The sequence below is a fragment of the Maniola jurtina genome, chromosome 13 (assembly GCF_905333055.1).
Source record: "Maniola jurtina chromosome 13, ilManJurt1.1, whole genome shotgun sequence".
In the NCBI taxonomy this organism is placed as follows: domain Eukaryota; kingdom Metazoa; phylum Arthropoda; class Insecta; order Lepidoptera; family Nymphalidae; genus Maniola; species Maniola jurtina.
In genome coordinates this window covers 7,695,203-7,710,795 of record NC_060041.1, presented here as the reverse complement: position 1 = coordinate 7,710,795, position 15,593 = coordinate 7,695,203, and the positions used below count along the sequence as shown (strand labels likewise).

The 15,593-nt window shown below is 35.3% G+C and overlaps 1 protein-coding gene and 1 long non-coding RNA gene across 5 annotated transcripts; both read left to right on the top strand.

Annotated features, from left to right (window-relative positions):
* Positions 1-1,336: 1,336 nt before the first annotated feature.
* On the top strand, positions 1,337-12,117 carry LOC123870958 (clavesin-1-like). Of its 4 annotated transcripts, none has more exons than XM_045914474.1 (8): positions 1,337-1,392; positions 1,629-1,719; positions 3,608-3,746; positions 5,557-5,710; positions 6,917-7,075; positions 7,633-7,726; positions 10,553-10,769; positions 11,367-12,117. In XM_045914474.1, the coding sequence occupies exons 3-8, from the start codon at positions 3,614-3,616 to the stop codon at positions 11,519-11,521; spliced, it is 912 nt and encodes a 303-aa protein (XP_045770430.1). In that variant the 5' UTR covers positions 1,337-1,392; positions 1,629-1,719; positions 3,608-3,613; the 3' UTR covers positions 11,522-12,117. The 4 variants fall into 4 exon arrangements, with proteins under 4 accessions (XP_045770430.1, XP_045770429.1, XP_045770431.1 ...); XM_045914473.1 differs by having other exon boundaries at positions 1,351-1,412; positions 1,668-1,719; XM_045914476.1 differs by having other exon boundaries at positions 1,373-1,409.
* A 911-nt stretch (positions 12,118-13,028) lies between these two features.
* On the top strand, positions 13,029-15,082 carry LOC123870711. Its single transcript, XR_006797130.1, has 3 exons — positions 13,029-13,418; positions 14,188-14,290; positions 14,986-15,082. It is a non-coding gene; the product is annotated as an uncharacterized LOC123870711 (long non-coding RNA).
* Positions 15,083-15,593: the final 511 nt, after the last annotated feature.

The window sequence follows — 15,593 nt, the reverse complement described above, 5'->3', positions numbered from 1 at the left end:
GATGAAGCCTCATCACTGACCACCCAACACAGCCACACGTTCCACTCCTGGGGCTATGCCCCATGGGTGCGTCTACTGCGCCCTCTGCTCGGGACACTCAGAGAGACGCGCGGACAACACTTCCCCCCTGCCAGGTCAATTAGCCATGGCTAGCCATATCCCACGAAGAGAAATCGTTAACTATCCCCCTGCCAGGTCAATTAGCCATGGCTAGCCATATCCCACGAAGAGAAATCGTTAACCATGTTACCAGGGCACACCAGCCCAAGCGCTGCTGTACCCGCAACACTCAGGCACACGGGGAGGCTACCTGGCTGGTACCCCCTAGTGTAATAACCTTACCTAACCTAACACGTGTATTGGCGTAAATCTGCCAAATCAGAGGTGAATAGGTACATAACTGAAAGGGTAGATCAGTCATTTAGTTTGACTTTGGAAGAACAAACGTCGTCATTAGATATCTTCATATCAACGTGGAAGTAACGTTTTCAACGAGAAAAAATTACACTCAGTGTCATTGAGTATGGACAGGCAATAGACTTGAAAACGAACATAAATAGGTACAGACCTACTATATAAGGCGTGAGTGAAGCGAGCGTTCAAAAGTTTAAATTGTTATGGCGGCCTTCTAACTCTTCTAAACTTGCTCTTAGTTACTGAACAAATATTTGGGATTTCACTAAAGAAACTTTTAAGGTTTGGAGTTCGTCTTTACCAAAGGCTCAGGATGGACCGCCCCCAGCCGTAATTTCTTTATTTAAAGAAACTGAAGTTTCCTTAGGATTATTTGGATATACTTTACTTAAACAACACATACTGAAAACAACAATTTATAAAATAGTTTGTAAGCTATGACAAAGTACCCATTCGGGGTTTTCTTTCGGGGTTAGTTGCGATGTTCTAGCTAAAATATGATGTTCATAATTATGTGCGGAACCCTAAAAGAGCGAGTGCTGACTGGCACTTGACCAGTTTAATTTATTTTCCTCTTTAGACATAATAACAATTATTTTTATAGGTCTAGTTACATTTAGGTACCCCGGTACCTAATAAATAAAAGTATAACAGAGGTGTTTCTATAGCTACAGTAGGTCATCTACATAGATAAATACAAAACGCACTATAAATTATCTGAGGCCATGCTATATGTAGGATATATAGGATATATAGGATATTTGTGGTGTGTCTTATGGTAGACCTATTAAGTACGATTTGATTTGAGTCAACAAGCAACTTGTCGCATTGGGTGGCATCGGGGGCATGCTCCAAACCAAGTGTGACCGGACGATTATCCTTGTTAGCATTCGTACTTGAAGTTGAAGACACTAGTTCTAAAACAAATGCTAAAAATTCTTTAGTGTCACCGCGATTATTTATCTAGCCGCACGCATTGTTCGTGGAATATATACATAGTACATTTAGTTAAACTTTACGTATTATTTATACTTATAATTAAATTATAATATAATATAATTATAATATAATATAATTATAATATAATTTACTTACATACCTAATTCTATAACGTAAAATACCGTGCGGATAGTTCTATTGGATTTTTTCTTTCAAGAATATTTATTGTAGGATTTAATTTTACGTTTTTTGAATTATTTAATTTTTAATTCCAGCTTTGACAAAAAATATTATTTTTTTGTAATATTTTCAAGTGAAATCCTAATCATAAAAGGAGACGCGACTTTTATTTTTTACAAAACAAAGGTTGGTAAGAATTGAAAATTATTTACAGGCTAGTTAGTTTCTTTGGAGTATTTAGTTCAAAATTATTATTTATTTCATAAAATACTGGTTCGATTGCTATACCTACAGCATGTGAGATTTCTTGAAAATCCTCGAATGCTTTTCTTTTCTCCAAGTTCGAATCTGCTTACCGAATCGGTGATAGAGTCATAATATAATATCATATTAAGTGGCACAAGTTGTCCTAATTAATTAAATACATTTAATTTAATAATTTTGCTAACGCTAAATACATAAGTAGGACTTACATCGACCAATTACCGTTACATTCTATAGCTAAAATAAAAGTTATTAAAATCAATTGTAATTTATTGAATTAAGAATGCCGAAAGAGTAATAACAACTTATACTTGGATAGACTTATAATGTTTGTATGTATTCGCAGATATATTTTTGTGAAATATTTTTTATTCATTTGAACAAAAATTATATTATGACGTAAATGCGGCGCATTTAAAATAATGTGAGCCAGACCACCTCCAGTAGGTACAATTTGATTTATCGCCGCACTGATCGCTTATCCTGTATTACGTCTACTCGTAATACGAGATCAAACTTATTTTGAGGAAATAGTCTTAATTACTTATATTTTGTACATTAATTTTTATTTTTCCTCCTAAGTGACGTAAACCTGAAGGTTAAAAGATATTTAGCCATCTGGGTTATTGAACTAATAATAACTAAGAATTACTTCGAAAAATGCGCATGTGATTGTGAAATCTGAAAATTTCTGAAGTCCAGTAATCACTATGGTATTTTATGAATAAAAATTGGCCAAGTGTGAGACGGACCCGCACACTCGAAGGGTTCCGTACTATCGTACAAGAAATAACGCTCTTTAATTTAAATTATTTAATAAAAACCGGCCAAGTGCGAGTCAGACTCGCGCACCGAAGGTTCCGTACTCGGGTATGTTTTTCGGGTGTAAATTGGTGTATGACTATAATGATCTAAGCGTGACTTAGATGTAATGCACACCAGCGGTGGAGCGGAGTAAAATGATGATATACAACTACAAATCAACTTAATTCCAGATTTTTTCCTTTACATATGCTGTGAGACCTTGCTTCTTGGCTTTTGTGATTTAAGAAGATTTTGATTTATTTCCAAGGGATTGACTTAACTTGATGTTGTTACAGCTCCGATTGATCTACATATTAATTTTAACTTAACGTCTCTCCACGTGATCCTGAAAAAATGTTCCTGACAGACAAACAGACAGACAGATTTTTTTTCCTTTTGAGGTGAAATGAAATCTGTGGATTCTGTGTGCTACACGTGCAAAGCCAGGCGGGTTGGGTCACTAGTATTATTACATGTATTCTGGAAAAGATCGTATTCGCTCAAACGTTTGCTAGCTAATGATGTTGTTACCGTGCATAATCATTTTTAACTATGTCGCTCTTAATTGTCTATTCTCACTAATCACTAGATAATTAAACGCCAATCGACCCTAATAACATAATACAGAGCATATAATTTTTAAGTGAAACGGGATGGCATGTATTTCTAATATTATCATTATTTATGCGCATGGGTATGTCCATTACCTCTTCACGACCCTTCTTTAACTAATTTTGGCGACTGGTACAATAATTTGCATTCTGACGAGAGACATAAGGTTACTTTTTATTCCCTAAAATCAAGGAGCTCCTGCGAGATTTTAAGCTAAGTCAACGTGGACAAATTCACGGTTAAAATTTAAAAAAATAAATATATTAAATGTATGTAACTTTTGAAACGTTCACTGTGTGTATCTTTTGTAATTTCGTATCGATGGGAAAACGTCTTGAGTTAATTGTCCATACAATTTTCCAATTTTCTACAAGCGAAATTATGTATTTTTCAGATTAAAATGCTTGGTGCGGTCCAACCATTTCTGATAGAGAAGGAGTATGAGAAAAACCCGGACATTTTGCAGGACGACATCCAAAAAATTAAAGAATGGCTAAAGACTCAACCACACCTGCCTGGAGAGTTGTTAACTGGTAACTGCACAGTTTAATCATTATTATTTAACTAGCTAATGCTCGAATGCATAGGATCTGCAATCACACCAAATAGGGCCTGACGTCAATAAACCGACTTCAATAACCAATAACCACAAACACTAAAAAGTAAAAAATAATTTAATTTATTACCGAATATATTATGTATACATAATTAATACATTATGTATAATACCGATAATATCCGATATATTATGCAATATACAGTTTTGAAGTCGGTTAAAAATAAAAATAAAAGGAGAGTTAAAAATAATAATAAAAGGGCCGCAACCGCTGCTTTAGAAAAGTCACAGAGAATTTATGGTCTGACTCTGTGGTGGTCTATATGGCCAAAGTAAAAAGATCTACCTACCTACAGTCCGACAAGGCTCTTTTGGTACTTGAGTGAGGGCGCAGTTGTTGCTTTATGCCGACACAGCGAACTATGAACATATTGGGTACTTCTCTAGATGATGGCTTTAGTTCCGATTTTGGCCACGCACCAAAAGAGCCTTGTCGGACTGTACCTAAGTTTGAAATGTTATAAAAAAGGAAACAAGCACACGCTCCACTCAACTCTGCTGCCGGCACGCTGCCGGTCAGCGACACACCTTACGCGGCTAGTGAAATATCGCGATATCGCAGACGAACTTGCGTTTTCATAAATTAGGATGTTTAAAAAAAAATGTCATAACTACCACGATTTGGATGATCACGAATATTTTTATGTAACCTTTACAACAACATCTACTTTTATAGGTGGCCGAAAAATAAACCTGTATAATTGATATTTATTTTTATTTTTAGAAACGTGTGGAATATTTACAATAATTATAAGCACCTATCTTTGCACATTTTAATTGGTAATTAAGTATGATAAAATGTAGCCAATTACTGGTCAAAATTTAACATTAAACATTTTGTTATAAATATAATTTAATGAAAAAAATATTAATAAACAGTTTTTTGCTTTCGATTATTTTAAATTCAAATTGTTTTAGATTTATAATGGGAAGGCCGATGGGTTGCCTATGATTGTTATAAACAATGAGAAATATGAGAAAATTCATGGTCGAAAGAACGCATATTTCCGGAGAAGGCAGGACTTTGGGCAGGTCCTGACTCCTGATTGACCTTAGGCGCCGAAGCGCGACGTCTTTTTTGATAACAACCTAAATTAAGCTTTGTATTATTATTACGCAAGGTCTTAGTCAAGGCGTGTCACTAAAGTTATGATAACAAATTGTAGTAGGTACCTACCTATAGTAAATATATATCATAAACCTTAATGACGAGTACTAATTTTTAACCCCCGACCCAAAAAGAGGGGTGTTATAAGTTTGACGTGTGTATCTGTGTATCTGTCTGTGGCATCGTAGCGCCTAAACGAATGAACAGATTTTAATTTAGTTTTTTTTTTGTTTGAAAGGTGGCTTGATCGAGAGTGTTCTTAGCTATAATCCAAGAAAATCGGTTCAGCCGTTTGAAAGTTATCAGCTATTTTCTAGTTACTGTAACCTTCACTTGTCGGGGGTGTTATAAATTTTTAATTTACACTTGTGTTTACTTAGGTATACCTGTTTCAATTTGTTTTTCGTTTGTCAACATACAAGTTCGTAAAGAGCGAAATTCTACGTTTTTCCTGTGAGTTGCCACACAAAGGTAGTTATTATTATAATGGTAGGAAAGAGTACTTACCTAGGTACTTAGTATGACTATTCTGTTACGCAGTCTTATTAAATTATTATTTATGTGACCGTTATAAGCATACTCGTGTAACTTTTTTATCATGTTTATTTGCTTATTTCAGATTTAGACCTCATCATCGCTTTCCACAGCTGTGACAATAGTGTGCAAGTCACCAAGCAAGTGCTGGATCTGCACTACACGCTTCGTACTCTCTTCACGGCATTGTTTAAAGATCGAGATGTCGACCAACGGATTATTAGTACTATGAACACTACGTAAGTCCGACTATAATTGCGTCGTAGTGAGCAATATAAACGCACCCTTACATTTTTAGGGAATGGTCACACCCACTGACCAATCAAATCACGAGGCACTTTTCTTCTAGGCAAGCGCGCTTCATCTTAGGCTACATCATGACTTGCTAGCAGGTCTGATTTCAGCCAAACGCTAGTCTGTAAAAAAAAAACAGATTATAGTGCGTCCTTTTTATTTCCATACAATTGTTTAAGAGACAGCACCCTCTATTAGCTCGGCACCCTGAATAAGATATAGACCGAATCCCTAATGCAATTTTTCGAGTTACATTGCAATTTGCAATGAATATTTGATTTTTCGATATTTGATAACGAACAGACTTTACCAAAAATAGAAAATAAAAGCAAATGCCAACGCATAATAGTTGGCATTTGCTTTTATTTTCTACATTCTTATTTATTGATGTTATCACAAGAGTGAAAACATTCACCATTTATCCATTTATCCACCCTAAAACAGCCACCTTAGGGCTCGAAATACTCAAATACTTGTGTTTATCTATCCAAACCGGAATAAAAAATAATTTACATAATATTCCATTGACGTTGTTTTAGAGCATTTTAGGGTAAGTGTTGAGTATTACAAGTATTAATCCATGAAAAAACTTTCAAGTACACTACAGTAGTTTTATTACAAACGTGCATATTACAACAATATATGTAATTATATAATTAATTATACAAAAAATGTTAAGAATAAACAATGGAATGAATCATAAGAATAGGTAGTTATACAAAATGGTAAAAAACCAGTGCCTAGCTAAGCTCTTGGCCTCCAGACGACGACATCCTGTGCTATGGGAAGCCAGTCTGTCTTTATCCAAACACAATGTGTTTAGAATTTAGATAAAGAAATAATAGTTACGAATACTAAAGGGTCTGCCCGCGAAATTCAAATTTAATTTGGTTTTTCGCAATTTGTAAACGAAAAGAAAGCTCTAGCTTATGAAAATTCTTTCACCATTTGAAAAGTACAGTATTCGAGATGAAGATAGGCCATATTTTTTAAAAAAAGTTATTTAAATCAAAAAATTTACAATAAAACTTAAATACTTAGTATTTATAAGTAGGTATATCAATGTAGGTATAACAAATTTCACCCGAGCGAAGCCAAGCGGATCCGCTATACCTACCTATTCTAATAGTTATTTGTAATTTTTATTCCAGCTTACTTGCTCCTCTACCTATGCCTACTGTGAAAGGCTATCGCGCGGTGTTCTGCGGTATCCTCGACCCTGATGCTCGGCTGTTCAACTTCCCGGACGTCATACGAACCACTATGATGGTGATAGACTTGTGGCAATATGCTGAAGGGACATGGCCTGGGTACTTTTTCTACCTTTTTTTTATTACTAAGGACAAAAGGCAGTCGACAATTTGTCCTTTGATTAGCTAAATTGACTTTGGTCTTTGTAGAGTCAACATGTTCTGAGAGTGCGAGGCTTACAGCAAAATAAGTCTGTTCTTTAAGTACCTAAGTGGCGATAGCCTAGTGGTTAAAACATCGCGCGTCGGTCTGCTACCAGGAGGTCGGCGGTTTGGTACCTCTAACCACCCTCTAACTTTTCGGAATGAGGTTCGTCTTAAGCAATTAAATATTACCTACTTGCTTTAACGGTGAAGAAACCTGACCTGATGACCTGCATTGTTCTCCACATTGTCCTCAAAGGTGTGTGAAGTCTGCTAATCCACACTTGATTAGCGTCGTAAACTACGATCAAACCCTTCTCATTCTGGGAGGAAACTAGTGCTCAGTAGTGAGCCGCGATTGGTTAATGATGATGAAACTAGTTGTATATATTTTGCTACGTAACGTCGGCCTCTATCCAGAAAAATAGTTTCACTCTGTTTTGCGTTATCCAATTATTTACTTTATTTTTCAGGTTTGTCATAATAATTGATATGAACCAAGCAACCTTAGCACACATTGCTAAGTTGGACATAATGACTCTACGGCAAACGCTATACTTTCTCCAGGTAAAGAAATACAAATAAATACATATTATGTACTAAAAATATAGTATAGTAGAGTACAGAAGTCAAAAGCTCAACAAAATATAACAAAAGTTATAAAGTATAGGCCAGTCACCACCAAAAAAGTAAGGCAATTCAAACTCAATATTTTATCTACTTTACCTACAATTGACCTTACACAGGGTGGTCCGGATGAACTCTATAAAGCTTTTTTTAACTGTATAAACTCCCAATTTAATTGTATTTTTAAAGTCATAGAAAAAAGATTGTTTAAAAATCTTAAATTTAGTGAGTGGGCTACTGCTGGCATTTATAAAAGTAGGAACAAGCTGTTTGACTTGTATGCAGAAAAGCAATATAATTATACTCCAACATTTGTTCAGTATGTAAGAAATTATTCAAAATTATTTAGAAATGTTTGCATACAAGCTAAGTCAATTTACATAAAACAGAAAATTATTAATTCTGATAATAAAATCAAAGCAGCTTGGGATATCATCACAGATGAAACTGGGAAACGTAAAGTGGAAAATAATAAATTGGAACTTAAAATTAACAACCATATTACTGACTCCGACTTAGAAATAGCAAACGTATTTGAGGACTTTTTTCGAAACATTCCAGTTACCACTACCAGTTCCCTTAACTCGTCGCCAGCGGAAGCCTACACTCTTCTAAGGAGCAATGTTTCTGAGTGCAGTGTATTATTTAAATTTGAACACGTTACCCCATATGATATTGTTAAAGTATTCAAATCGCTACAGTACAAAAAAACAGGAGACCTATGGGGAATTTCAGTAAAAGTAATCAGCAATATTATTGATATTGTTGCTCCATATCTTGCTCTAATCTTTAATGAGTCCGTAGATTCAGGATCCTTTCCAGATCTTATGAAATACAGTAAATTAATTCCTCTTTTTAAATCGGGTAGTAAAACTGACCCAAATAATTACAGGCCAATCTCAATTTTACCGACTTTTAGCAAGATATTTGAAAAAATTATGCTCAACCAACTGATCCAGCACTTTAATCTGAATAAATTACTTCATTCGGAGCAGTATGGTTTTACTAAAGGTCGATCAACAATCGATGCGGGCGCAATGCTTTTAAAGCATATATTCGATGCATGGGAGAACTCACAGAATGCTATTGGAATTTTCTGTGATTTGTCTAAAGCATTCGATTGCGTTGCGCATGAGACTCTCTTGGCTAAATTGAACCACTATGGAATCAAAGACTCTGCGCTTAGTCTCATTGCGTCCTACCTCAGTGATCGTATACAAACTGTATGTGTAAATGATGTGAAGTCATCCGGATCAGCCTCACTAATGGGTGTTCCACAAGGCTCTATCTTAGGTCCCTTCATGTTTTTGGTATATATAAACGATTTACCATATTTCGTCCAAAATACTTGCGATATTGTACTATTTGCTGATGATACGTCATTGATTTTTAAAGTCGATAGAAATTATAATAATTTTGACGATGTAAATAGAACCATATCGCAGGTTACTCATTGGTTTACTGTTAATAATTTGCTTTTAAATGCAAAGAAAACTAAGTGTGTCGAATTCGCATTGCCCAATACTAAGACGGCAAATGATTTTAATTTAATGGTAAATAATGATATGTTGAAAGTAGAAGAAACTACCGTGTTCCTGGGGATAACTTTAGATGCAAAGCTTCAATGGAACGCCCATATAACAACACTTGCTGGTAAACTCAGCTCTGCTGCTTACGCTGTTAGAAAGATTCGACAGATAACTGATGTGGAAACTGCAAAAATTGTATATTTTGCCTATTTTCACAGTATTATGTCTTACGGAATCTTGCTATGGGGTAAAGCGGCAGATATTGGAAAAATTTTCGTTTTACAAAAAAGGGCAATACGCGCAATCTATAATTTAAAACCGCGCGATTCCCTACGAGAGAAATTTAAGGAAATAGGTATTCTTACAGTAGCTTCTCAATATATTTACGCTAACATAATTTTTGTACGACAAAACATTCATAGTTACAAAAAAATCGGTGATTTCCACGACCGGCAAACTAGAAACCGTGATAGGCTCGCATATCCTACGCTCCGCCTCAGGAAAGTTGGAAAATCGTTTGTGGGAATGAGTGTAATATTTTATAATAAAATTCCACAATCAATTTTAGACTTGCCTTTACACAAGTTTAAAAAATCTATTAAAAGTATGCTCCTGAAAAAAGCTTATTATACAATCGAAGATTATGTAAATGACAAAAAAGCTTGGATTTGATGCGCTCCAGCAATACACGGCGCTGCAATTGCTTGTATACAGTATGGCATATTATTGTAAATTGTACATTTGAAAAGAGCAACCGCCGAGTTTCTTGCTGGTTCTTCTCGGTAGGAACAGCATTCCGAACCAGTGGTAGATTATTTTGACGATTCAAAAGCACTTGTAAAAGTTTAATTGAATAAAAATAATTTGAGTTTGAGTTTGAGTTTAAAACATCAGCCTGAATATTAGTGAAATTAATCTTGTAATGGGAAAAAAAACAAATCAATACCTACATCAATGAAGTCTGGATAGAACGCGCTAACCTATAATAATATGTTGTCAATTTACTGTTGCTTTGAAGTTTACTCAAGTTATAGATGTAAGCTAGTTCGTAAATGGTAAATATATTGGATGCCAGAATCATGTTCCAGTTTCGCTTTCCGTAATATACGCTTAGACGCTTTGAGCAAATACCTACATTTAGTTGATTGGAAGTCAAAATATCTTTAATTTCTAGACAGTTTTAGCAATAGCTGGAATTCTGGCTTATAGAATTTGATTTTAAAAAACAATTTTCCAGGAATGTATGTTGGTGAGACTGAAAGAGGTGCATTTTATAAACGCGCCATCATTTATGGACAAATTAATGATGTTACTGAAGCCATTCATGAAAAAATCGCTGTTGGATATGATACACATACATGAGACGGGGTCGCAAGAGCTGTATAAGTATATACCAAAGAAAGCTTTTCCGAAAGATTTAGGAGGAGATTATAAGAGTAAAAAAGATATAGGAGGTAAAATCAAACACGAATATATTTTTAAAAGAAACTGTCCAAGCTTTGTTACTTTAAAACATTGTCAATATTCTACTTTGCACGTAAAACCTAAGCACGTAAAAATCTATATATAAAAGTCAAGTTTGTGCCTTGTGGAAATGACTGTAACTAAATTTTTATAATAAAATTCCACAATCAGTTTTATTTACCAGTTTACAATAGTTTAAAAATTCAAAGTATGCTCCAGGCTCCTGAAAAAGCATTATACACACTCGAAGATTATCTAAATATAATAAAGAACCGTGGATGCAGCTCGTTACAGCAATGCGAATTACTACTTGAATTACTTTTATACAGTGCTGATTATTGTAAATTGAAACTCTGGAAAGAGCAGCCGCCGAGATTCTTGCTGATTCTTGGCATTCCGTACCAGTCGACATGCATTTCCTTGCCATTTTACGATTGAAAAATAGTTTTACTTTGAATAAAAACATTGCTATTCTATTCTATCTATTTAAAATGCTCTTTGCGTTCATACACAGAAGAATATTAAGAAAGATATAATAGGTCCTACCTACTCAAATGTTTACTCAGATTTTTTTAAATATTTTTCAGATGACTTGATCCATTGGTTACAAGACAATAAGTCGTTTTACATCGAAGAAAACAAGCGTCGAGTGAATGAGTCTTTACGACCGGATGGCAAAAAAACTACAATTGAAGATTTATTCAGCATCCAGGGCAGTTTTAAGAAATTAGATATAGATTAATGGGGTTATATAGTGTATTTATATTGAATCCATGTGGGGCTACTGATTTCACGCAATAAATTTATATTCATTCATGAAAGAATCCATACTTCCATACTACTAATTTATTATTAAGTATTTCTAGAGTGTGTAGCAATTGTAGCGTCTGTCTGTTTTTCTGTCCGTCCATCCATCCGTCCGTCCATCCGTCCGTCCGTCCGTCCGTCGGTCTCTCCGTCTGTTACATTCCCAAGCAGTCTGGGGATGCTGTCAGCATGCAAATGATTGCAAATGGAAGCGGTATCTGTGCCGCATAAAAAGTAGTTTATTCCACTCTCTAGTCTCTAAACCTAGCTACATTCATGGAAAACTCATATCAATCCGTTGCCCCGCTGAAGCTTTATTGAAGGGCAAACATTTAAACAAACAAATTTTCGCATAGTCATAATATTAGTGGAATGGGATATTACATGAATAAAATTATCTTATATTTAGGATTATTAGGAGATTAGGAGTTAGGTAGGCATAATGAAAAAATGTAATAATTTTCATATTCACACTGGAAGTTTTGCTCAAATTAAGACGACATAAAATGTTTAGTGAAATATTTGATTGTATTTTTTAATTTTTTATCCAGCAATCCTTACAAAACGGTAGAGAATGTAGAACATGCAATGCAGAGTTAAGAGGCCATTTATCTCTCCATGTTTAGACTTTAGATTGAACCAGATTTTCTAGCTGTTCTTATCTATTTTTATTTCAGGGAACTAGGTCGACTTACCGTGTAGCCCTGTATATTATTATGGTTTTTTAATTTTATTTATTTGAATACCTACTCGTAATGGACTAGGAGCCAGCGCGTGCCAGACCATCGTTATTTTATAAAAGCTGAACGTTTCGAGCTGCTATTGTCCCAAACACAGGGAGAGACTTTAAGGGTGTCTTGAAGAGGTTTACAAAAGTCACCATGATCCAAACTGATCGTCGCTGATCGTCCTTCCCTGTGCTGGCGACAAAACGAAGAGAAAATTTCAGTTTTTAGGGTTCCGTACCTCAAAAGGAAAAACGGAACCCTTATAGGATCACTTTGTCGTCTGTCTGTCTGTCCGTCCGTCCGTCCATCCATCCGTCGTGTTTGTCAAGTAACCTATAGGGTACTTCCCGTTGACTTAGAATCAAGAAATTTGGTAGGTAGGTAGGTTTTATAGCACAAGTACAGGAATAAATCTGAAAACCGCGAATTTGTGGTTACATCATTAAAAAAAATTAAAATGTGTTTCAATTTTCAACGTGAGATAACTATACCAAGTGGGGTATCATATGATAGGGCTTTACCTGTACATTCTAAAGCAGTTTTTTTTTTAATTATATATGATAGTTTTTGATTTATCGTGCAAAAGTTGGAAAATAATACCCAAGTACGGAACCCTCAGTGCGCGAGTCTGATTCGCACTTGACCGGTTTGGCATGCGCCTGCGGTCTTCTCTCTACAAATATGATGTCATAAAAATTCTAGCAAAAGTCATATAAAATAATTTTCGCAAATTACTAAGTTTAGGAATAATAAACAAAGCGTTTATCAACGCTCTGTCGCCTTAAAAAATGATCGCTCTGAATATTATAATACAAAATCATTAAATAGTCCATTGTATAGTACAATGCATCTAAACTTTTCTATTGCTCAAATAAGTACAAGCAATTGTAGCGTTTGCAACATAGGATGTAAGGTAGATATTTGTAAGAATTTTTTTTACTGTATTTTGACTAATATACATGTGGTGTTTATTTTCTATCTGGTCTATATAAGCTCACAACGGTCGAAGTTTGGATTATAATACATAGATTTTTGTGATATTCCTACAAAATGAAGTTTTTTGCAATCTTGTTGGCAATTATGGCCATTGCATTAGCAGTTGTGGTAAGTTTAATTATTTTTATTGAAGATACACTTGAACAACATTTTCACAAAACCAAGATAATACCTATAGTATTTAGATTTTCTATTTGCAATTTACCTTGGTCAGGCTTTATCTACCTAATTCTAATGGAATAATACACGGAACGATTGCCATCTGACCCGTAGGTAAGCTATAGGTACGCAGAAGGTACGTACCTACCTCGGGTGTCCTCTCAGAATGAGAATGGTTTGGTTATGGTCCACCACGCTGGCCAAGAGCGGATTAGCAGACTTTAAACACCCTTGAGAACATTAAGGAGAACTCTCAGACAAGCAGATTTAAAGCAAATTGTTTGTTAAAAACGCACACACCTCTAACTCCAAAAAGTTGCCCGGGATCGAACCCCCCGACCTCCTAAATAGAATGTGGACGTCTTAACTACTAGCCTACCTCGGCTTTTTTGAAAAAGGCATATTATGTAACATAGTTACTATGCCTTCAGTTAGTTTCTAACATAATGTACTTACCAGCTGATGCCCGCGACTTCGTTCCCGTGGTATAGCTAGGTTTTAAAAATCCTATTCCGGGATAAAAAGTAGCTTATTAATCCAGGGAGTAATCTATCTCAATTCCAAATTTCAGCCAAATCCGTCCAGTCGTTTTTGTGTGAAAGAGTAACAAACATACCCACACACATACACACAAACTTACGCCTTTACAATATTATTAGTTTTAAGTGTTATAGTGTTATGTATATAAATTATAAGTAATAAAATTTTCTATCTGAAGGGTGGTATGAGTACTGCAAAGGCAGGCATAAAGGATCACGATCACGGCCGCGCCGGGTGCAACTGGTCTGGTGGTCCACCACCACCCCCACCAGCTCCGACTAGTAAGTACCTAATTCCTGATAACACACACTTATCAAACAGACTGTGAGACCGAGATATATGGCAATACGCATCTTCGCCTTCGTCAGCAAGCAATGACAGAACACATAATAGTACAAAGTTGCAGATGCAGTTTCTTTCTTGATACAGATCATTCATGTGCCATACACCACCGCATAACCCCATAAATACAAGAACAGTGCATATTACCTAAAAAAAATTATTCATTTATTTTATGTAGGAAAATTACAGCTGTCTCCGTCTGTGACTACCACTGGTTCGGATGTAGATTCTAACGTAGATAGTGTAATACCTACCACAGTTTCAATTTTTGGAGACAATAATTTTTCTAGCAATTGCTCTCTTTAAGTATTCAGAAAAATCATAATTATATAAACGACTAGCTGATACCCGTGACTTCGTTCGCGTGGATATAGGTTTTTTTTTAATCCCGAAGATCTCTTAAATTTTCCGGGATAAAAAGTAGCTTATGTGTTAATCCAAGGTACTATAATCTATCTTCATTCTTTTCAGCCAAATCCGTCCGGTAGTTTTTGCATAAAAGAGTAACAAACATACACACATTCACAGAAACTTTAGCCTTTATAATATTACGTGTGATATTAGTGTGATTCATGAAGAATCCACGACTTGTCAATGGTACAGAACGCTAGTGATGATGTCGATTTTTTTGCAGACAGCACCGGCTAGAAGTGTAACTACAGCAAATTGTGGAAAAATACGACATCGGCGCGTCATATTTATCAATATTCAATAAACTTGTGCATTATGAATACTATTTTTATCATTTCATCCGATTTATACTTTTTCACTAGAGGTCTGGCTTCGGCCATACTTCGATGTATCCGATGTGACCAACTCGTGATTCGAACGGAACATGCATTGAAACAAGCGTTACGTGTGAGTCAATGCGGGTCTTATAATTTTTTATTTTTATATTTTATAAAAGAATATTAGCCATGCTAATCATAACTAACACTCCCCTTTCCCCCTCCAATTAAGCGTAAAGCTTGTGCCAGGAGTGTAAGCCAATAGTGCAACGGGTGGGGTTTGAACCGCCGATCTTTTGGAATTCAGTCCGCTCCTCAAGCGTTGAGCTATCGAGGCTCTAATTTTATACGAATACCATTAATCTGAAAAGCAAACGGCAAAATAGTCCGGTCTATGTAAACTTAAAAATAAAATCAAAAGAAAAACGTTATTTATATTAAAGTATAAAAATATGTATTTATTTCAATATGGCAACTGTAAAATATTAGAAAAATACAAAACTGGGTTGTTCTC

Bases quoted from the DNA above. Each gene is read 5' to 3' on its own strand.
- LOC123870958 (XM_045914474.1), top strand. From the start codon at position 3,614: ATGCTTGGTGCGGTCCAACCATTTCTGATAGAGAAGGAGTATGAGAAA. The intron at 3,747-5,556 runs GTAACTGCACAG...TGCTTATTTCAG, and splicing joins GCCTGGAGAGTTGTTAACTG to ATTTAGACCTCATCATCGCT. The intron at 10,770-11,366 runs GTAAAATCAAAC...AATATTTTTCAG, and splicing joins GAGTAAAAAAGATATAGGAG to ATGACTTGATCCATTGGTTA.